At 34.4% G+C, this 23,631-nt stretch overlaps 1 protein-coding gene across 4 annotated transcripts in view; it reads left to right on the forward strand.

The window, feature by feature from the left end:
• LOC144437116 (putative phospholipid-transporting ATPase IIB) overlaps positions 1-23,631 on the forward strand; it is an 82,114-nt gene that overhangs the window by 24,694 nt on the left and 33,789 nt on the right. For all 4 annotated transcript variants that reach the window (XM_078125970.1, XM_078125971.1, XM_078125972.1 and 1 more), the window contains exons 3-14: positions 2,157-2,307; positions 3,464-3,577; positions 4,319-4,486; positions 7,698-7,749; positions 8,621-8,715; positions 12,539-12,692; positions 13,296-13,462; positions 19,104-19,174; positions 20,306-20,471; positions 21,480-21,788; positions 22,597-22,758; positions 23,434-23,526. In XM_078125970.1, coding sequence (XP_077982096.1) covers positions 2,157-2,307; positions 3,464-3,577; positions 4,319-4,486; positions 7,698-7,749; positions 8,621-8,715; positions 12,539-12,692; positions 13,296-13,462; positions 19,104-19,174; positions 20,306-20,471; positions 21,480-21,788; positions 22,597-22,758; positions 23,434-23,526 — 1,702 coding nt within the window. The remainder of the gene's footprint in view (positions 1-2,156; positions 2,308-3,463; positions 3,578-4,318; positions 4,487-7,697; positions 7,750-8,620; positions 8,716-12,538; positions 12,693-13,295; positions 13,463-19,103; positions 19,175-20,305; positions 20,472-21,479; positions 21,789-22,596; positions 22,759-23,433; positions 23,527-23,631) is intronic.

Raw genomic sequence — 23,631 nt, forward strand, 5'->3', positions numbered from 1 at the left:
TGTAAAGGTGGTCCTGGTTATTTTTCTGTTTCTCATGACCCAACCAACGCTTTGTATTTATGGCACTTCCTCTATTCATTTTAAAAAGTTAATGTCTGCTGTGGCTAGATAGAAAAACACAATGTCACTAATGCTAGATGGTGACAGCACAAATATGGAATCATTTATGACAGAAATTGGAGATCTTTAGTAAATCAAATGATTCATACCAGTACATGCCAGTACAATTGTGATTTTTGTGACATCCAGACTGTTAACAGTATAATTATGAATTTAAAATATCACCAACATGTACACAAAATTATTTTTTGTGTACTTTCAAGCCAAGTGAATGATCTGTCATTGTAAATGTGTCAAAAGGAGAAACCTAGAAATCAAATAGTTTGTATCACCATAATCTAATTATCAATGTTTTCAAGGGTATGGTATGCAAAGTTTTACTGATAACTGTATTAACTATAATTGATGCAGCCTTTAAGGTAATCACATAGTTCCCTTTTATTTGGAGTGGCATTAGGGATGATCACACAAATGTCACACAATCTTGTTTAGGTGAAAATCATCTTATTTCCCCTAAAGTGCAATACTAAACATTTTATATGATGTACATGTAAACTATGATGAAAACTGTAGTTGTCACACCACTACATGTAAACTATGATGAAAACTGTAGTTGTCACACCACTACATGTAAACTATGATGAAAACTGTAGTTGTCACACCACTACATGTAAACTATGATGAAAACTGTAGTTGTCACACCACTACATGTAAACTATGATGAAAACTGTAGTTGTCACACCACTACATGTAAACTATGATGAAAACTGTAGTTGTCACACCACTACATGTAAACTATGATGAAAACTGTAGTTGTCACACCACTACATGTAAACTATGATGAAAACTGTAGTTGTCACACCACTACATGTAAACTATGATGAAAACTGTAGTTGTCACACCACTACATGTAAACTATGATGAAAACTGTAGTTGTCACACCACTACATGTAAACTATGATGAAAACTGTAGTTGTCACACCACTACATGTAAACTATGATGAAAACTGTAGTTGTCACACCACTACATGTAAACTATGATGAAAACTGTAGTTGTCACACCACTACATGTAAACTATGATGAAAACTGTAGTTGTCACACCACTACATGTAAACTATGATGAAAACTGTAGTTGTCACACCACTACATGTAAACTATGATGAAAACTGTAGTTGTCACACCACTACATGTAAACTATGATGAAAACTGTAGCTGTCACACCATTACATGTAAACTATGATGAAAACTGTAGTTGTCACACCACTACATGTAAACTATGATGAAAACTGTAGTTGTCACACCACTACATGTAAACTATGATGAAAACTGTAGCTGTCACACCACTGTATGTAAACTATGATGAAAACTGTAGCTGTCACACCACTACATGTAAACTATGACGAAAACTGTAGTTGTCACACCACTACATGTAAACTATGATGAAAACTGTAGTTGTCACACCACTACATGTAAACTATGATGAAAACTGTAGTTGTCACACCACTACATGTAAACTATGACGAAAACTGTAGTTGTCACACCACTGCATGTAAACTATGATGAAAACTGTAGTTGTCACACCACTACATGTAAACTATGATGAAAACTGTAGTTGTCACACCACTACATGTAAACTATGATGAAAACTGTAGCTGTCACACCACTACATGTAAACTATGATGAAAACTGTAGTTGTCACACCACTGTATGTAAACTATGATGAAAACTGTAGTTGTCACACCACTGTATGTAAACTATGATGAAAACTGTAGTTGTCACACCACTACATGTAAACTATGATGAAAACTGTAGTTGTCACACCACTACATTGAAACTGTAGCTGTCACACCACTACTTGTAAACTATGATGAAAACTGTAGTTGTCACACTACTACATGTATGGTCGATGTAGTTAAAAGTGTGAAAATGAAGTTCAGCAATTGCATTGACAAAGTTCACTCATTGAGCTTATATGACATTGTGCAGTCGTCCCTTAGATACACAGTAAAAGTAGTTCCAGTCATTCAGTAGACTTGTAGAGGACAAAAATGGCAGAGTCTTTGACTCATTTAGATTTTGTATTAATATTTTATAGCAAACTAGAGTCCTTGAAGAACAGATGTGTCAAGAAAAAGGAGTTGAAACCGAGGACCGTTCCCATAGGGAAGAGAGCTGTGTATCAGGACAAATACTCCCCAAATATTATTCGAAATCAAAAGTATAGTGTGATATCATTTATTCCATTGGTAAGTACCAATCAGAATTCAGAATATAGTGTGATATAATTTATTCCATTGGTAAGTACCAATCAGAATTCAGAATATAGTGTGATATAATTTATTCCATTGGTAAGTACCAATCAGAATTCAGAATATAGTGTGATATAATTTATTCCATTGGTAAGTACCAATCAGAATTCAGAATATAGTGTGATATCATTTATTCCATTGGTACATGTAAGTACGAATCAAAATATACTTTCATGACGCTAGTGTAACAAGTGAAAATGCACGAGAAAAGACTGCAAGCACAAGTGCATATAAGCCTAGGTACCCACACTGTCAGTCATACAGCATAGCATTCTATTATGACATATCTTTATTGGAAACTGTATATTTTCATTTAAAAATCATACTGTGCAATCATGCACTTTTGTGTACAAGATCGTGTGCTCATTCCCATATTTGTATACAGGTATGTAATACAGGTTTGTATACAGGTATGTAATACAGCTTTGTATACAGGTATGTAATACAGATGTAGGTGTGTAATACAGATTTGTATACAGGTATGTAATACAGGTTTGTATACAGGTATGTAATACAGCTTTGTATACAGGTATGTAATACAGATGTAGGTGTGTAATACAGATTTGTATACAGGTATGTAAACAGGTATGTAATACAGGTATGTAATACAGATGTAGATGTGTAATACAGCTTTGTATACAGGTATGTAATACAGATGTAGGTGTGTAATACAGATTTGTATACAGGTATGTAATACAGGTTTGTATACAGGTATGTAATACAGGTTTGTATACAGGTGTGTAATACAGATGTAGATGTGTAATACAGGTTTGTATACAGGTATGTAATACAGATGTAGGTATGTAATACAGGTTTGTATACAGGTATGTAATACAGATGTAGGTGTGTAATACAGGTTTGTATATAGATTTGTATACATGTACATTGTATGTATACAGGTATGTGATGCTATATTGTCATGTTAACTGCACAGAAATCTAATTGTGACATCATTTTCTAGTTGAGAATAGAGCCTTCTATTTGTACAAAAAACTCTTTAAAACTCTTGTACATGTGTAGATTTTACATCCTTAATCTACTTCCTGGCAATGTATTTCAAAACTGACAACCATTATTTCTTTTTTCATTTCAGGTGCTTTACAACCAGTTCAAGTTTTTCCTCAACTTGTATTTCTTATTAGTAGCACTGTCTCAGTTTATACCAGCTGTTAGGATTGGTTACCTATATACATACTGGTTACCACTGGTAAGTTATAGCACTGTCTCAGTTTATACCAGCTGTTAGGATTGGTTACCTATATACATACTGGTTACCACTGGTAAGTTATAGCACTGTCTCAGTTTATACCAGCTGTTAGGATTGGTTACCTATATACATACTGGTTACCACTGGTAAGTTAGCACTATCTAAGTTTATACAAGCTGTTAGGATTGGTTACCTATATACATAGTGGTTACCACTGGTAAGTTAGCACTATCTCAGTTTATACCAGCTGTTAGGATTGGTTACCTATATACATACTGGTTACCACTGGTAAGTTAGCACTATCTAAGTTTATACAAGCTGTTAGGATTGGTTACCTATATACATAGTGGTTACCACTGGTAAGTTAGCACTGTCTCAGTTTATACCAGCTGTTAGGATTGGTTACCTATATACATACTGGTTACCACTGGTAAGTTAGCACTATCTAAGTTTATACAAGCTGTTAGGATTGGTTACCTATATACATAGTGGTTACCACTGGTAAGTTAGCACTATCTCAGTTTATACCAGCTACATGTATAAAGATTGGTTACCTATATACATACTGTTACCTCTATTAAGTTATAGCACTGTCTCAGTTTATACCAGCTGTTAGGATTGGTTACCTACATGTACATACATGCAGCACTGTTACCACTAAGTGACAATGGCAGTGGTAGAACCAACAGCTTACAGATTCTAATCTGACCACTCTAACCAATCATCTTGTGTCTTCTGTAGGGGTTTGTAATATTTGTCACAATGTGTCGAGAAGCTGTGGATGATTTTAGAAGATTCCGACGAGACAGGGAAGTTAACTGTCAGTTGTACAGTAAGCTAACCAAGGAAGGCATTATCAAAATTCCCAGTTCTGATATCAAGGTGTCTGATATCATCTTTGTAGAAAAGGTAAGTGTTACAGCAGAAACCCAGTGTGATATACTCTGGGCTATTTACATGTCAGTGCTTGCAGTGTGAGCCCAGTGTGATATACTCTGGGCTATTTACATGTCAGTGCTTGCAGTGTGAGCCCAGTGTGGTATACTCGGGGCTATTTACATGTCAGTGCTTGCAGTGTGAGCCCAGTGTGGTATACTCTGGGCTATTTACATGTCAGTGCTTGCAGTGTGAGCCCAGTGTGGTATACTCTGGGCTATTTACATGTCAGTGCTTGCAGTGTGGTATACTCTGGGCTATTTACATGTCAGTGCTTGCAGTGTGAGCCCAGTGTGATATACTCTGGGCTATTTACATGTCAGTGCTTGCAGTGTGAGCCCAGTGTGGTATACTCTGGGCTATTTACTTGTCAGTGCTTGCAGTGTGAGCCCAGTGTGATATACTCTGGGCTATTTACATGTCAGTGCTTGCAGTGTGAGCCCAGTGTGATATACTCTGGGCTATTTACATGTCAGTGCTTGCAGTGTGAGCCCAGTGTGGTATACTCTGGGCTATTTACATGTCAGTGCTTGCAGTGTGAGCCCAGTGTGGTATACTCTGGGCTATTTACATGTCAGTGCTTGCAGTGTGAGCCCAGTGTGGTATACTCTGGGCTATTTACATGTCAGTGCTTGCAGTGTGAGCCCAGTGTGATATACTCTGGGCTATTTACATGTCAGTGCTTGCAGTGTGAGCCCAGTGTGATATACTCTGGGCTATTTACATGACAGTGCTTGCAGTGTGAGCCCAGTGTGGTATACTCTGGGCTATTTACATGTCAGTGCTTGCAGTGTGAGCCCAGTGTGGTATACTCTGGGCTATTTACATGTCAGTGCTTGCAGTGTGAGCCCAGTGTGGTATACTCTGGGCTATTTACATGTCAGTGCTTGCAGTGTGAGCCCAGTGTGATATACTCGGGGCTATTTACATGTCAGTGCTTGCAGTGTGAGCCCAGTGTGATATACTCGGGGCTATTTACATGTCAGTGCTTGCAGTGTGAGCCCAGTGTGATATACTCGGGGCTATTTACATGTCAGTGCTTGCAGTGTGAGCCCAGTGTGATATACTCTGGGCTATTTACATGTCAGTGCTTGCAGTGTGAGCCCAGTGTGGTATACTCTGGGCTATTTACATGTCAGTGCTTGCAGTGTGAGCCCAGTGTGATATACTCTGGGCTATTTACATGTCAGTGCTTGCAGTGTGAGCCCAGTGTGATATACTCGGGGCTATTTACATGTCAGTGCTTGCAGTGTGAGCCCAGTGTGGTATACTCTGGGCTATTTACATGTCAGTGCTTGCAGTGTGAGCCCAGTGTGATATACTCTGGGCTATTTACATGTCAGTGCTTGCAGTGTGAGCCCAGTGTGGTATACTCTGGGCTATTTACATGTCAGTGCTTGCAGTGTGAGCCCAGTGTGGTATACTCTGGGCTATTTACATGTCAGTGCTTGCAGTGTGAGCCCAGTGTGATATACTCTGGGCTATTTACATGTCAGTGCTTGCAGTGTGAGCCCAGTGTGGTATACTCTGGGCTATTTACATGTCAGTGCTTGCAGTGTGAGCCCAGTGTGATATACTCTGGGCTATTTACATGTCAGTGCTTGCAGTGTGAGCTCAGTGTGATATACTCTGGGCTATTTACATGTCAGTGCTTGCAGTGTGAGCCCAGTGTGATATACTCTGGGCTATTTACATGTCAGTGCTTGCAGTGTGAGCCCAGTGTGGTATACTCGGGGCTATTTACATGTCAGTGCTTGCAGTGTGAGCCCAGTGTGGTATACTCTGGGCTATTTACATGTCAGTGCTTGCAGTGTGAGCCCAGTGTGATATACTCTGGGCTATTTACATGTCAGTGCTTGCAGTGTGAGCCCAGTGTGATATACTCTGGGCTATTTACATGTCAGTGCTTGCAGTGTGAGCCCAGTGTGATATACTCTGGGCTATTTACATGTCAGTGCTTGCAGTGTGAGCCCAGTGTGGTATACTCTGGGCTATTTACATGTCAGTGCTTGCAGTGTGAGCCCAGTGTGGTATACTCTGGGCTATTTACATGTCAGTGCTTGCAGTGTGAGCCCAGTGTGGTATACTCTGGGCTATTTACATGTCAGTGCTTGCAGTGTGAGCCCAGTGTGGTATACTCTGGGCTATTTACATGTCAGTGCTTGCAGTGTGAGCCCAGTGTGGTATACTCTGGGCTATTTACATGTCAGTGCTTGCAGTGTGAGCCCAGTGTGGTATACTCTGGGCTATTTACATGTCAGTGCTTGCAGTGTGAGCCCAGTGTGATATACTCTGGGCTATTTACATGTCAGTGCTTGCAGTGTGAGCCCAGTGTGGTATACTCTGGGCTATTTACATGTCAGTGCTTGCAGTGTGAGCCCAGTGTGATATACTCGGGGCTATTTACATGTCAGTGCTTGCAGTGTGAGCCCAGTGTGATATACTCGGGGCTATTTACATGTCAGTGCTTGCAGTGTGAGCCCAGTGTGATATACTCTGGGCTATTTACATGTCAGTGCTTGCAGTGTGAGCCCAGTGTGATATACTCTGAGCTATTTACATGTCAGTGCTTGCAGTGTGAGCCCAGTGTGATATACTCTGGGCTATTTACATGTCAGTGCTTGCAGTGTGAGCCCAGTGTGGTATACTCTGGGCTATTTACATGTCAGTGCTTGCAGTGTGAGCCCAGTGTGATATACTCTGGGCTATTTACATGTCAGTGCTTGCAGTGTGAGCCCAGTGTGGTATACTCTGGGATATTTACATGTCAGTGCTTGCAGTGTGAGCCCAGTGTGAATGTAGTAGGAAACACAACATTGATGACAACAAATACCCTGAGTACCAACAATGGTACATGTACTCCAGAAAATGTTGTGAACAATGTATCTCTAGTATTCACATGAGGAAAACATCAATGAATAGTATGCTTTTACAATGTTTTCAGTAGTGCAAATACCGGATGTATACATGCATCCACCAATGCATAGAATCAACAATACATAGTTACATAATATTTGTTCATGTGTACATAGTGATGTTTTGTCACTTGTAATAAATATGATATCCATACAGAAGTGCCCACCTTATTGTAATTATTACCACCCTTAGACCTCTCATTCTCTTCATCCAATCTTTTAAAAAGAGAAGATTTTACACTGACTCTGTTCTCATATTATTTGTACAGAATCAGCGTGTACCAGCTGACATGGTATTTTTACGAACCACAGAAAAAACTGGTAAGACTATTGAAATATTAAAGTGTAACAGCTGTTTAGAGATTAAAAGATATAAGCCATACTCCAATTTAAATTAATACAGATGTAAATTTGTGTGTAACATGTATATTATGAAATATCTCAAGGCTTCGTATGCTTTTAATGCAGTCTACACTGATATCAAAATCAAATTCTGTTAAACCATAGACAGAGGTCTCCCCTCCACTGTCTATGGTTTAACAAAAAACAAAAAAAACAATGGGTCACATGTCAAGTTATCTATTATCATGCACACTGGCAGGATTGTTCCTTTTCAAAAGGTTAAAGGTCAGTAAACTAATCTTTAACATCATATGTCGTGACCAGTAGACCATGTCATTTTTGTTCAAAAATCTAAAACTGACAAAATACATATGATATCAAATTGGTTTGATTGTCAGCAGCAATTAATGTTCCTAAATGTGTCTAGATGATTTACTAAAGTTTAATCAATGCTGTGCAATTATGTAGAAGTAAAAATATGGTTTTTTGGTCTGAGATTCCAAATTTAACTTTGTGAATAATCAGTTGCATTACAGTGCCATCTGTGCTATTTTTAAGGCAGTTTGGTTTGATGTAGAAATTCAAAAACTGAGAACAATGTGATGATAATGCTGAGAGGAATTGTTCCTATTAAAAGATGACAGAATCAAGGAATGTCTCTCTGGCACATAGCTGTAGACCATGTCATTTGTTTGTTTGTTTGTTTGTTTGTGTATAAATATAAAGTGAATTCCTCTATAGTAATGATTTTATTATGCACACCTTGTGTACCCAAGTAGTGTAATGACAGTATGTGTATGTAAATGAATTCAACTTAAAAAGTCGCTCTTTTTTGCCATGTTTTTTTCAGGTGCATGTTTTATCAGAACTGACCAGCTGGATGGTGAAACAGACTGGAAATTACGTCTGGCCGTTGGACCAACACAGACACTTGCACACAATCATGTAGGTAACTTAGATTCAGTAACTTTTATTGAGTAACTTAGATTGACTAACTTAGAGTGAGTAACTTAGAGTGAGTAACTTTTATTGAGTAACTTAGATTGAGTAACTTAGATTGACTAACTTAGAGTGAGTAACTTAGAATGAGTAACTTAGAATGAGTAACTTAGAGTGAGTAACTTAGATTGACTAACTTAGAGTGAGTAACTTAGAATGAGTAACTTAGAATGAGTAACTTAGATTGACTAACTTAGAGTGAGTAACTTAGATTGAGTAACTTAGAGTGACTAACTTAGAGTGAGTAACTTAGATTGACTAACTTAGAGTGAGTAACTTAGAATGAGTAACTTAGAATGAGTAACTTAGAGTGAGTAACTTAGAATGAGTAACTTAGATTGAGTAACTTAGAATGAGTAACTTAGATTGAATAACTTAGAATGAGTAACTTAGAGTGAGTAACTTAGAGTGAGTAACTTAGATTGAATAACTTAGAGTGAGTAACTTAGATTGAATAACTTAGAATGAGTAACTTAGAGTGAGTAACTTAGAGTGAGTAACTTAGAGTGAGTAACTTAGATAAAGTAACTTAGATTGAGTAACTTAGATTGAATAACTTAGAGTGAGCAACTTAGAATGAATAACTTAGAGTGAGTAACTTAGATTGAGTAACTTAGATTGAATAACTTAGAGTGAGTAACTTAGATAAAGTAACTTAGATTGAGTAACTTAGATTGAATAACTTAGAGTGAGCAACTTAGAATGAATAACTTAGAGTGAGTAACTTAGATTGAGTAACTTAGATTGAATAACTTAGTTTGAGTAACTTAGATTGAATAACTTAGAGTGAGTAACTTAGATTGAGACTTAGATTGAATAACTTAGAGTGAGACTTAGATTGAATAACTTAGATTGAGTAACTTAGATTGAATAACTTAGTTTGAGTAACTTAGATAAAGTAACTTAGATTGAATAACTTAGAATGAATAACTTAGATAAAGTAACTTAGAGTGAGTAACTTAGATTGAATAACTTAGAGTGAGCAACTTAGAATGAATAACTTAGAGTGAGTAACTTAGATTGAGTAACTTAGATTGAATAACTTAGATAAAGTAACTTAGAGTGAGTAACTTAGATTGAATAACTTAGATTGAATAACTTAGAGTGAGTAACTTAGATAAAGTAACTTAGATTGAGTAACTTAGATTGAATAACTTAGAGTGAGCAGCTTAGAATGAATAACTTAGGGTGAGTAACTTAGATTGAGTAACTTAGATTGAATAACTTAGTTTGAGTAACTTAGATTGAATAACTTAGAGTGAGTAACTTAGATTGAGACTTAGATTGAATTACTTAGAGTGAGTAACTTAGATTGAGTAACTTAGATTGAATAACTTAGTTTGAGTAACTTAGATAAAGTAACTTAGATTGAATAACTTAGAATGAATAACTTAGATAAAGTAACTTAGAGTGAGTAACTTAGATTGAATAACTTAGTTTGAGTAACTTAGAGTGAGTAACTTAGAGTGAGTAATTTGATAAAGTAACTTAGAGTGAGTAACTAAGATTGAGTAACTTAGATTGAGTAACTTAGATAAAGTAACTTAGAGTGAGTAATTTAGATAACGTAACTTAGATTGAGCAACTTTGATTGAGACTTAGAGTGAGTAACTTAGAGTGAGTAACTTAGAATGAGTAACTTAGAGTGAGTAACTTAGATAAAGGAACTTAAAGTGAGCAACTTAGATTGAGACTTACAGTGAGTCACTTAGAGTGAGTAACTTAGAATGAGTAACTTAGAGTGAGTAACTTAGATAAAGTAACTTAGAGTGAGTAACTTTTATTGAGTAACTTAGGGTGAGTTACTTAGAGTCAGTAACTTAGATTGAGTAACTTAGATTGAGACTTAGAGTGACTAACTTAGAGTAATATCTGGGGAATAATATAATTGTGTAGAACTAGAAAGTTGTGTGATACAGGAGACAATACAGTGTTTCCGCTGCCCACTCGCCAAATCGCAAAACGTGAATAAAATCTGCATTTGGCGAGAATATTTTTGATACAATTAGCCAAACTTGCGAAGCCAATTTAGAATAGGGCACCAGAAAATCTATTCGCAATGCTTGTGGTTTCTTTGTCGCAACATGGAATATCCGTAATTTAAACTACATTGTATTACATTTAGAAGGAAGTGTACACATTGTGCGTTCATCAAAAGTTAAACAAATCATAAAATTGTTACATCAGCAATGCAAATAAACGCCCCATTCAACAAACTTGTAAGTTCCGTTGTGTAAAACTTTCAGCATCTGATCCTTGTAAAATTTGATCAAGTAGTTCGTCACATGCAAGGGTTGATGGAAGATGACTCGTCTTTACCAAGCCCTTCCACTATGCAGGAGAACTCGTAATACACTAAGATATTCATTTATTCTTGAACGATATATACATAATATGCAAACCATGTTCACCTCAGATGAAGAGCATGGTGTAGTGAATGGTGAATTCACGTAATGCATTCAAACTAGTAACGAAGCTCAAAAAGAAAAAGTTTCAGTTTTAGTGAGAATGAAATGGTGACATGGCAGTTTGAATTTATCTAAGTGAAATTTTCAGCATAGACTGTCCAATGATGTGGTCCATTTGATCATCGCTTCACTCGTGAGGGAAGATGCTTCGCCGTAATGGCCATGTTATCGATGGAAACCCTTTCTAACCACATGTGTTAATAAGTAACCAATCACGTGGATAAGTAATGATAATATCACGTAGTTTCTAAACTACCCAGGAAGTGCTCTCCACGTCAGGAAATGGAAACTGTTGAAACGTTATGCATACGATGGGTCATATTCAAATTTCACAGGTCACACTGCACATTGAGATTTAGAAAATAGTTACAATGAGAACAGACTAAACCCTAGATGTTTGGCAAAAACATACAAGTTTGCGTTATAGTCTTTATTTTAATATACAGGTTCATTTTTATCGTTTGGCTAATTGATAGTCTGGTTTGGCTAATAAATTTTGAGGCAAATTAGCCAAATTGCTTTTTAAAATTTTGACCCAGAGGAAACACTGCAATGTCGTCATCACTCCATAACACAATGTCATCACACCATAACACAATGTCATCACTCCATAACACAACGTCATCACACCATAACACAATGTCATCACTCCATAACACAATGTCATCACTCCATAACACAATGTCATCACACCATAACACAATGTCATCACACCATAACACTATGTCATCACTCCATAACACAACGTCATCACTCCATAACACAATGTCATCACACCATAACACAATGTCATCACTCCATAACACAATCATGTCATCACACCATAACACAATGTCATCACTCCATAACACAACGTCATCACTCCATAACACAATGTCATCATTCCATAACACAATGTCATCACTCCATAACACAATGTCATCACTCCATAACACAATCATGTCATCACACCATAACACAGCGTCATCACACCATAACACAATGTCATCACACCATAACACAGTGTCATCACTCCATAACACAACATCATCACACCATAACACAATGTCATCACACCATAACACAATGTCATCACTCCATAACACAACATCATCACACCATAACACAATGTCATCACACCATAACACAATGTCATCACTCCATAACACAATGTCTTTCAAAGAAGCACTTCACACTCTAACATGCATTTCAGATGATTATTTAACTTTTATAATATTTTCTCATTTTTATAATATATTATGGTTGCATTCTGCCCATCAGTATAGTTTTTGATAACCAGCTTACATCTTGATATTTTCTAGGATATGTTTAACATTTCTGGAGAAGTGTATGCAGAGAGACCACAAAAAGACATTCATAGTTTTGTTGGTACATTTTCACGATTTGATGGTGGCAAGCAACAAGACCCACTCAGTATTGAAAACACACTGTGGGCCAATACTGTAGTAGCCTCAGGTAAGCTGCGATAGGAAGGAAGGTGTGTACATAAGCAGAATTGTGAGTACCTACAATAACATTTAACTCGTGTTAGAGGCTCAAAATAGAACAAAAGGTAAACTTATTCTCATGTGTGCCTAGATGATATCATTATCAAACATACAGACATGAATTATATGACTTAGATAACAAAGATCAAACATACAGACAGGGATTATATGACTTAGATAACAAAGATCAAACATACAGACAGGGATTATATGACTTAGATAACAAAGATCAAACATACAGACAGGGATTATATGACTTAGATAACAAATATCAAACATACAGACATGAATTATATGACTTAGATAACAAAGATCAAACATACAGACAGGAATAATATGACTTAGATAACAAAGATCAAACAGTAGAGATATCTACAGAGTCATTTATGGTATAGCTGGCTTTCCATTTGTACAGAAACATCAATTCACTTATGAATTCTGGATCACACAAAGCCAGTCACTTGTGTTTATTTTGTCTTACCATCATAGATAAAGGCATCTTATTGGTTGTTTGTTTGCTTATTTCAACCAGTCAGAATGTATCTTTGAATACCTTTTTGATATTATACAGGTACAGCAATAGGAATAGTGATTTACACAGGAAGGGAGACAAGAGCTGTAATGAACACAGCCAAACCTTCTGCCAAAGTAGGTCTGCTTGATTTGGAAATAAACACACAAACCAAAGTTTTATTCATAGCAACAATGATATTATCTTTAATATTGACAGCTCTCAAGGTAAGTGCACCTACCTGTAATTCACATAACTTATGATTATTGTATAGCTGATTGTATTTTGATATGGGTAAAATATTGCTTAAAAATAAGATGTCTGAGGAAATGAGTCAATTTGGATAGCTGTTATAAAAGTATATTGTATTTGGTTATATTGATAGAATACAGGTGTATAAACCTTAATTACCCTAGTATTGATAATCTACAAGATGAAAAATACAATTTTATTACATAGCCCCTTTCAGACCCAAACAACACATAGTGTACTTTTATTACTCCTTCAGACCCAAACAGAAACCATGACACATGACATGGTGTAATGTAAGTGCGAGTGTGATTTACATGACTAATTGCATATGTGTAGTTATACATTCAAGGGCAAAGTAAGTGAAAGTGCAAGAGAAAACACTGTAATTAAGTACCCACATTTACACCCTTGTGTTATTGAGTTCTGCTTAATATTAATAGTTTCAAGACAGTCTAAACAGTGCATATGTGTGCTCCTTTGTATACAGGTATGCAATAATATTTTCACAATTACACTGTAGTACATACACCAAAAGTATGTGTATACACTGATATAATAATCACATAGGGTATATCTATATGCAGTACATTACTAAAATATATGTATTCACTGATATAATAATCACATAGGGTATATCTATATGCAGTACATTACTAAAGTATATGTATACACTGATATAATAATCACACAGGGTATATCTATATGCAGTACATTACTAAAGTATGTGTATTCACTGATATAATAATCACATAGGGTATATCTATATGCAGTACATTACTAAAGTATATGTATACACTGATATAATAATCACATAGGGTATATCTATATGTAGTACATTACTAAAGTATGTGTATATACTGATATAATAATCACATAGGGTATATCTATATGCAGTACATTACTAAAGTATGTGTATTCACTGATATAATAATCACATAGGGTATATCTATATGTAGTACATTACTAAAGTATGTGTATTCACTGATATAATAATCACATAGGGTATATCTATATGCAGTACATTACTAAAGTATATGTATATACTGATATAATAATCACATAGGGTATATCTATATGCAGTACATTACTAAAGTATGTGTATTCACTGATATAATAATCACATAGGGTATATCTATATGCAGTACATTACTAAAGTATGTGTATTCACTGATATAATAATCACATAGGGTATATCTATATGTAGTACATTACTAAAGTATATGTATACACTGATATAATAATCACATAGGGTATATCTATATGCAGTACATTACTAAAGTATGTGTATTCACTGATATAATAATCACATAGGGTATATCTATATGCAGTACATTACTAAAGTATATGTATACACTGATATAATAATCACATAGGGTATATCTATATGCAGTACATTACTAAAGTATGTGTATACACTGATATAATAATCACATAGGGTATATCTATATGCAGTACATACACCAAAAGTATATGTATTCACTGATATAATAATCACATAGGGTATATCTATATGCAGTACATTACTAAAATATATGTATACACTGATATAATAATCACATAGGGTACATCTATATGCAGTACATTACTAAAGTATGTGTATTCACTGATATAATAATCACACAGGGTATATCTATATGCAGTACATTACTAAAGTATATGTATACACTGATATAATAATCACATAGGGTATATCTATATGCAGTACATTACTAAAGTATATGTATCCACTGATATAATAATCACATAGGGTATATCTATATGCAGTACATTACTAAAGTATATGTATACACTGATATAATAATCACATAGGGTATATCTATATGCAGTACATTACTAAAGTATATGTATACACTGATATAATAATCACATAGGGTATATCTATATGCAGTACATTACTAAAGTATATGTATATACTGATATAATAATCACATAGGGTATATCTATATGCAGTACATTACTAAAGTATATGTATACACTGATATAATAATCACATAGGGTATATCTATATGCAGTACATTACTAAAGTATATGTATACACTGATATAATAATCACATAGGGTATATCTATATGCAGTACATTACTAAAGTATGTGTATACACTGATATAATAATCACATAGGGTATATCTATATGCAGTACATTACTAAAGTATGTGTATACACTGATATAATAATCACATAGGGTATATCTATATGCAGTACATTACTAAAGTATGTGTATTCACTGATATAATAATCACATAGGGTATATCTATATGCAGTACATTACTAAAGTATATGTATTCACTGATATAATAATCACATAGGGTATATCTATATGCAGTACATTACTAAAGTATATGTATTCACTGATATAATAATCACATAGGGTATATCTATATGCAGTACATTACTAAAATATATGTATACACTGATATAATAATCACATAGGGTATATCTATATGCAGTACATTACTAAAATATATGTATACACTGATATAATAATCACATAGGGTATATCTATATGCAGTACATTACTAAAGTATATGTATACACTGATATAATAATCACATAGGGTATATCTATATGCAGTACATTACTAAAGTATGTGTATTCACTGATATAATAATCACATAGGGTATATCTATATGCAGTACATTACTAAAGTATATTTATACACTGATATAATAATCACATAGGGTACATCTATATGCAGTACATTACTAAAGTATGTGTATACACTGATATAATAATCACATAGGGTACATCTATATGCAGTGCATTACTAAAGTATGTGTATACACTGATATAATAATCACATAGGGTATATCTATATGCAGTACATTACTAAAATATATGTATACACTGATATAATAATCACATAGGGTACATCTATATGCAGTACATTACTAAAGTATGTGTATTCACTGATATAATAATCACATAGGGTATATCTATATGCAGTATATTACTAAAGTATATGTATTCACTGATATAATAATCACATAGGGTATATCTATATGCAGTACATTACTAAAGTATGTGTATTCACTGATATAATAATCACATAGGGTATATCTATATGCAGTACATTACTAAAGTATATGTATTCACTGATATAATAATCACATAGGGTATATCTATATGCAGTACATTACTAAAGTATGTGTATTCACTGATATAATAATCACATAGGGTATATCTATATGCAGTACATTACTAAAATATATGTATTCACTGATATAATAATCACATAGGGTATATCTATATGTAGTACATTACTAAAGTATATGTATACACTGATATAATAATCACATAGGGTATATCTATATGCAGTACATTACTAAAGTATATGTATTCACTGATATAATAATCACATAGGGTATATCTATATGCAGTACATTACTAAAGTATATGTATATACTGATATAATAATCACATAGGGTATATCTATATGCAGTACATTACTAAAGTATGTGTATTCACTGATATAATAATCACATAGGGTATATCTATATGTAGTACATTACTAAAGTATATGTATACACTGATATAATAATCACATAGGGTATATCTATATGCAGTACATTACTAAAGTATGTGTATACACTGATATAATAATCACATAGGGTATATCTATATGCAGTATATTACTAAAGTATATGTATTCACTGATATAATAATCACATAGGGTATATCTATATGCAGTACATTACTAAAGTATGTGTATTCACTGATATAATAATCACATAGGGTATATCTATATGCAGTACATTACTAAAGTATGTGTATTCACTGATATAATAATCACATAGGGTATATCTATATGCAGTACATTACTAAAGTATGTGTATTCACTGATATAATAATCACATAGGGTATATCTATATGCAGTACATTACTAAAGTATGTGTATACACTGATATAATAATCACATAGGGTATATCTATATGCAGTACATTACTAAAGTATATGTATACACTGATATAATAATCACATAGGGTATATCTATATGCAGTACATTACTAAAATATATGTATTCACTGATATAATAATCACATAGGGTATATCTATATGTAGTACATTACTAAAGTATATGTATACACTGATATAATAATCACATAGGGTATATCTATATGCAGTACATTACTAAAGTATGTGTATACACTGATATAATAATCACATAGGGTATATCTATATGCAGTACATTACTAAAGTATATGTATTCACTGATATAATAATCACATAGGGTATATCTATATGCAGTACATTACTAAAGTATATGTATACACTGATATAATAATCACATAGGGTACATCTATATGCAGTACATTACTAAAGTATGTGTATTCACTGATATAATAATCACATAGGGTACATCTATATGCAGTACATTACTAAAATATATGTATTCACTGATATAATAATCACATAGGGTATATCTATATGCAGTACATTACTAAAGTATGTGTATACACTGATATAATAATCACATAGGGTATATCTATATGCAGTACATTACTAAAGTATATGTATTCACTGATATAATAATCACATAGGGTATATCTATATGTAGTACATTACTAAAGTATATGTATACACTGATATAATAATCACATAGGGTATATCTATATGCAGTACATTACTAAAGTATGTGTATTCACTGATATAATAATCACATAGGGTATATCTATATGCAGTACATTACTAAAGTATGTGTATACACTGATATAATAATCACATAGGGTATATCTATATGCAGTACATTACTAAAGTATATGTATTCACTGATATAATAATCACATAGGGTATATCTATATGTAGTACATTACTAAAGTATATGTATACACTGATATAATAATCACATAGGGTATATCTATATGCAGTACATTACTAAAGTATATGTATATACTGATATAATAATCACATAGGGTATATCTATATGCAGTACATTACTAAAGTATGTGTATTCACTGATATAATAATCACATAGGGTATATCTATATGCAGTACATTACTAAAGTATATGTATACACTGATATAATAATCACATAGGGTATATCTATATGCAGTACATTACTAAAGTATGTGTATACACTGATATAATAATCACATAGGGTATATCTATATGCAGTACATTACTAAAATATATGTATTCACTGATATAATAATCACATAGGGTATATCTATATGTAGTACATTACTAAAGTATATGTATTCACTGATATAATAATCACATAGGGTATATCTATATGCAGTACATTACTAAAATGTATGTATTCACTGATATAATAATCACATAGGGTATATCTATATGCAGTACATTACTAAAGTATGTGTATTCACTGATATAATAATCACATAGGGTACATCTATATGCAGTACATTACTAAAGTATATGTATTCACTGATATAATAATCACATAGGGTATATCTATATGCAGTACATTACTAAAATATATGTATATACTGATATAATAATCACATAGGGTATATCTATATGCAGTACATTACTAAAGTATATGTATTCACTGATATAATAATCACATAGGGTATATCTATATGTAATTCTTTCAATCAATTGGTCAATTTTTCTGAATGGTTTTGAAATCATCTTTTATATTTCCCATAATTTTAGGGTTTCATTGGTCTATGGTACAGAGATTTCTTTAGATTTGTGTTGTTGTTTTCTGCCATCATCCCTCTTAGGTGAGTAAATCTAATAAAAATATTTTTTATCTCCAAAAAAAAAAATAAGGAAAACACTCAAATTGGTGTAACCTTTGACCTGTACATGTAAATGCTAATCATATCAATCCAACTATGATATCAAGGTCAAAGGTAACAAATATTTGAATTGGCACAGATTTACTCAGTGTCAAGTTACATATTAATAATCTTTATTTATACTGGATTTTGATAAACTTTCTGGCAAGAAATATAGTGATGGCCACCCTTCATTGGTTCAATGTTAATACTGGAGGAAACTGGAGTGTTGAGGGAAAACCAATGAATGTTGTTTGATAGAGTCAAACAGAATGCCATTCTTCTGACTTGAACACTGATCACAGTAGTAAGTGGCCAGTTGTTTAACTATTGTGCCATCGACAACACTGATCACAGTAGTAAGTGGCCAGTTGTTTAACCACTGTCATCGACAACCCTGATCACAGTAGTAAGTGGCCAGTTGTTTGACCACTGTGCCATCGACAACCCTGATCACAGTAGTAAGTGGCCAGTTGTTTAACTATTGTGCCATCGACAACCCTGATCACAGTAGTAAGTGGCCAGTTGTTTAACCACTGTGCCATAGACAACCCTGATCACAGTAGTAAGTGGCCAGTTGTTTAACCACTGTGCCATAGACAACCCTGATCACAGTAGTAAGTGGCCAGTTGTTTAACCACTGTGCCATCGACAACCCTGATCACAGTAGTAAGTGGCCAGTTGTTTAACTATTGTGCTATCGACAACCCTGATCACAGTAGTAAGTGGCCAGTTGTTTAACCACTGTGCCATCGACAACCCTGATCACAGTAGTAAGTGGCCAGTTGTTTGACCACTGTGCCATCAACAACCCTGATCACAGTAGTAAGTGGCCAGTTGTTTAACCACTGTGCCATCGACAACCCTGATCACAGTAGTAAGTGGCCAGTTGTTTAACCACTGTGCCATCGACAACCCTGATCACAGTAGTAAGTAGCCAGTTGTTTGACCACTGTGCCATCAACAACCCTGATCACAGTAGTAAGTGGCCAGTTGTTTAACCACTGTGCCATTGACAACCCCGACTTTGTTTTCATGACTTATTTGGTTATTTTTGTGTATTGTTAATTTCAGTTTACGTGTAAACCTTGACATGGGTAAAATGGTCTATTCCTTTATGATTCAACGTGATAAAGAGATTGGTGGCACTATAGCTAGGTCTACAACTATACCTGAAGAATTGGGTAGAATACAATATATGCTGTCTGATAAAACAGGAACTCTAACAGAGAATGAAATGGTAAGATTTGTCAAAAATTTGCAACAGTCAAATACAGTTGTGCTACAACACCATTGGCACTATTCTTTGGTAAAAAAAGCTTAAATTTCAAAACTGCAAGGCAGATTGGTCTGAAATTTGGTGGATATATTCTTAGGGGTGTGTAGATTAAGAACTGTTCATTGCATGATGATCCCAAACATTATATACAAATAAGGTTAAAAAAAGTGTCTTTTTGGTCAAAAATCTCTAATTCTGAAACTATTTAGCAGATTGGACTGAAATTTAATGTGGATGCATCTGAGGATGTGTAGATGAAGGTAAATTCACAATGTGATGATCCCACTGGCAATATGCAAATTAGGTCTAAAAATGTAAGTTTTGATAAAAAACTTATACCTCAAAAACTACGTGGTGAATGGGGCTAAATCTTGATGGAATGTTCTGGAGGTGTTACTCTGCAGTTATTGTTCAAACCATATTGACAAAGCTGGCCCAAACAACCATGACCACATCCTTAGCAACACTGAAATGATTAGATTCATGCATAGAGCATTGCTTAGAGAGATTAGGTGCATTGGAAGTCTTCTTTGTTAGTGTTCTTATTACAAACTCAGTTTCATTTATTTGACCAATATGTCTTAAATACAGATTCTAATGTACTTAGATTCTGTAAATTAACTTAATAAATCAAAACTGTTCACTTTGTGACTGAGCAGGAAGATTGACTTCCTTCAAAAACTGATGTCATTTCAAACAGTTCACCCAGAGTGCTAAATAACTCATATTTGAGAAAACAACTAGGATGTCATTGAAATTCTAAATAAACAGTTCTTACTAGTAGATAGATCTTAGTGAGGAAAATGAGAAACAAAAACCCATATACATATGATTGACGAGTGTACAATAACAGTTAAAGAAGGTTGTGTGATGATTTAGCCATAATATACTACAGTGTAGGTCAATTATTGACATTCTGAGTTCAGATCCAAACAAATCAAATACTTGTAACTTGTACTTTATTACCAGGTGTTCAAAAGACTTCATCTTGGAACTGTCTCCTTTGGTCAAGACTCAGAGGAGGAAGTTGTAGCTCATTTACAAACTTTCTACACACACCATGGTACAGGAACCAGTACAGCAATGACACCAACCAAAAAATCAAGTGCCATTAAACGTAGCATTGTTACACGATGCAATGAAGCAGTCAAAGCTTTGGCTCTGTGTCATAATGTAACACCTGTATATGAAGATGACAACATAGAAGGCAATGGCTCAGCAATGGCTGATCAACTGAAAGCTGAGACCGTTGTGTATCAAGCTGCCAGTCCTGATGAGGTGAGTTACACATTTGAATTGACTGGGGTGAAAATTGTGGTTTAAACCTTGCCCATGAACTTTAACCATTCAGAAACAAATGGCAGCAGTAAGGCATGAACCTGCAATGTACAGATTACAAGCCAGTCACTCTAACCATTCAACCATCATGACTTCACAACCAGCAATGTATAGATTCCAAGCCAATCACTCTAACCATTCAACCATCATGACTCCACAACCAGCAATGTACAGATTCCAAGCCAATCACTCTAACCATCCAGCCATCATGACTACACAACCAGCAATGTACAGATTAGAAGCCAATCACTCTAACCATTCAATCATCATGACTCCACAACCAGCAATGTATAGATTCCAAGTCAGCCACTCTAACCATTCAACCATCATGACTTCACAACCAGCAACGTACAGATTACAAGCCAATCACTCTAACCATTCAACCATCATGACTTCACAACCAGCAATGTACAGATTACAAGCCAACCACTCTAACCATTCAACCATCATGACTTCACAACCAGCAATGTCTAAATTACAAGCCAGCCACTCTAACCATTCAACCATCATGACTTCACAACCAGCAACGTACAGATTACAAGCCAATCACTCTAACCATTCAACCATCATGACTTCACAACCAGCAATGTACAGATTACAAGCCAACCACTCTAACCATTCAACCATCATGACTTCACAACCAGCAATGTATAAATTACAAGCCAATCACTCTAACCATTAGTTAGATTTGATCTGCTACATTGATTGTTTATGACTTAATATCAGTTTTCTTGTTTACACCTAATAGGTTGCATTAGTAAGTTGGACTGAGAATGTAGGCCTTACACTAATACAACGTGACCTTAATGGTATGCAGTTAAGAACTCCTGTTGGCTCCATTCTTACATATTCAATACTACAAATATTTCCATTTACATCAGAGAGAAAAAGAATGGGTATTATTATCAAGGTGAGTACTGTTTCCCAATTAATTATGTTTAAGGGGAACTAGATTTTATAATTAGTGTTTGTTCTTTTAGATCAATATTTTTTGACATATAAAATATGGAATATGAATTATTAGATTGGACATATTTATATTGATATACATAATATATCTTGACTAGTAGATGAATTTGTACTTTGTAATTACTATATTTTGGGGGAGAATAAATTATTAATTTCGTTCAGCCAAGGAAATACATGTGATATATGGGGCCTTGTCACTACAAGTTGTTAATTTGAGTTGTGACAAAACCCTTTAGGTAATGAATATTTTCTGGTTGAATGAAGACAAATATAATTATACCTCCTCAAGCATAATTTGTGAAAAAATTGGGAGAAATCAATTTTGGCTTTGAACATTTTGACTCATATTATGAACATGGTAGAACCATTGATGTAGTCATGGGTTGTCATGGCAGAACAACCAGGGTACATAATCCATACTTTCTGTTCAAAGACAATAACTTGGCTTGTGCATGATATAATTCTTGGGAAAATGCACAAGCCAAGTTATTGTCCTCAAACAGAAAGTATGGATTATATATCCGGTAGTGGCTATTGTGATGATTTTGTAAGAGTTGTACATATTGTGAAATAGATGGAAATGTTGATGGTCTATTCAATTACATTTGATCTACAGGATGACATCACAGGAGAGATTATATTTTATATGAAAGGAGCTGATGTTGTGATGGGTAACATAGTACAGTATAATGACTGGTTGGATGAGGAGGTGGGTAACATAGTACAGTAGAATGACTGGTTGGATGAGGAGGTGGGTAACATAGTACAGTAGAATGACTGGTTGGATGAGGAGGTGGGTAACATAGTACAGGTA

This window comes from Glandiceps talaboti, chromosome 7 (assembly GCF_964340395.1).
Source record: "Glandiceps talaboti chromosome 7, keGlaTala1.1, whole genome shotgun sequence".
NCBI classification, from domain to species: domain Eukaryota; kingdom Metazoa; phylum Hemichordata; class Enteropneusta; family Spengelidae; genus Glandiceps; species Glandiceps talaboti.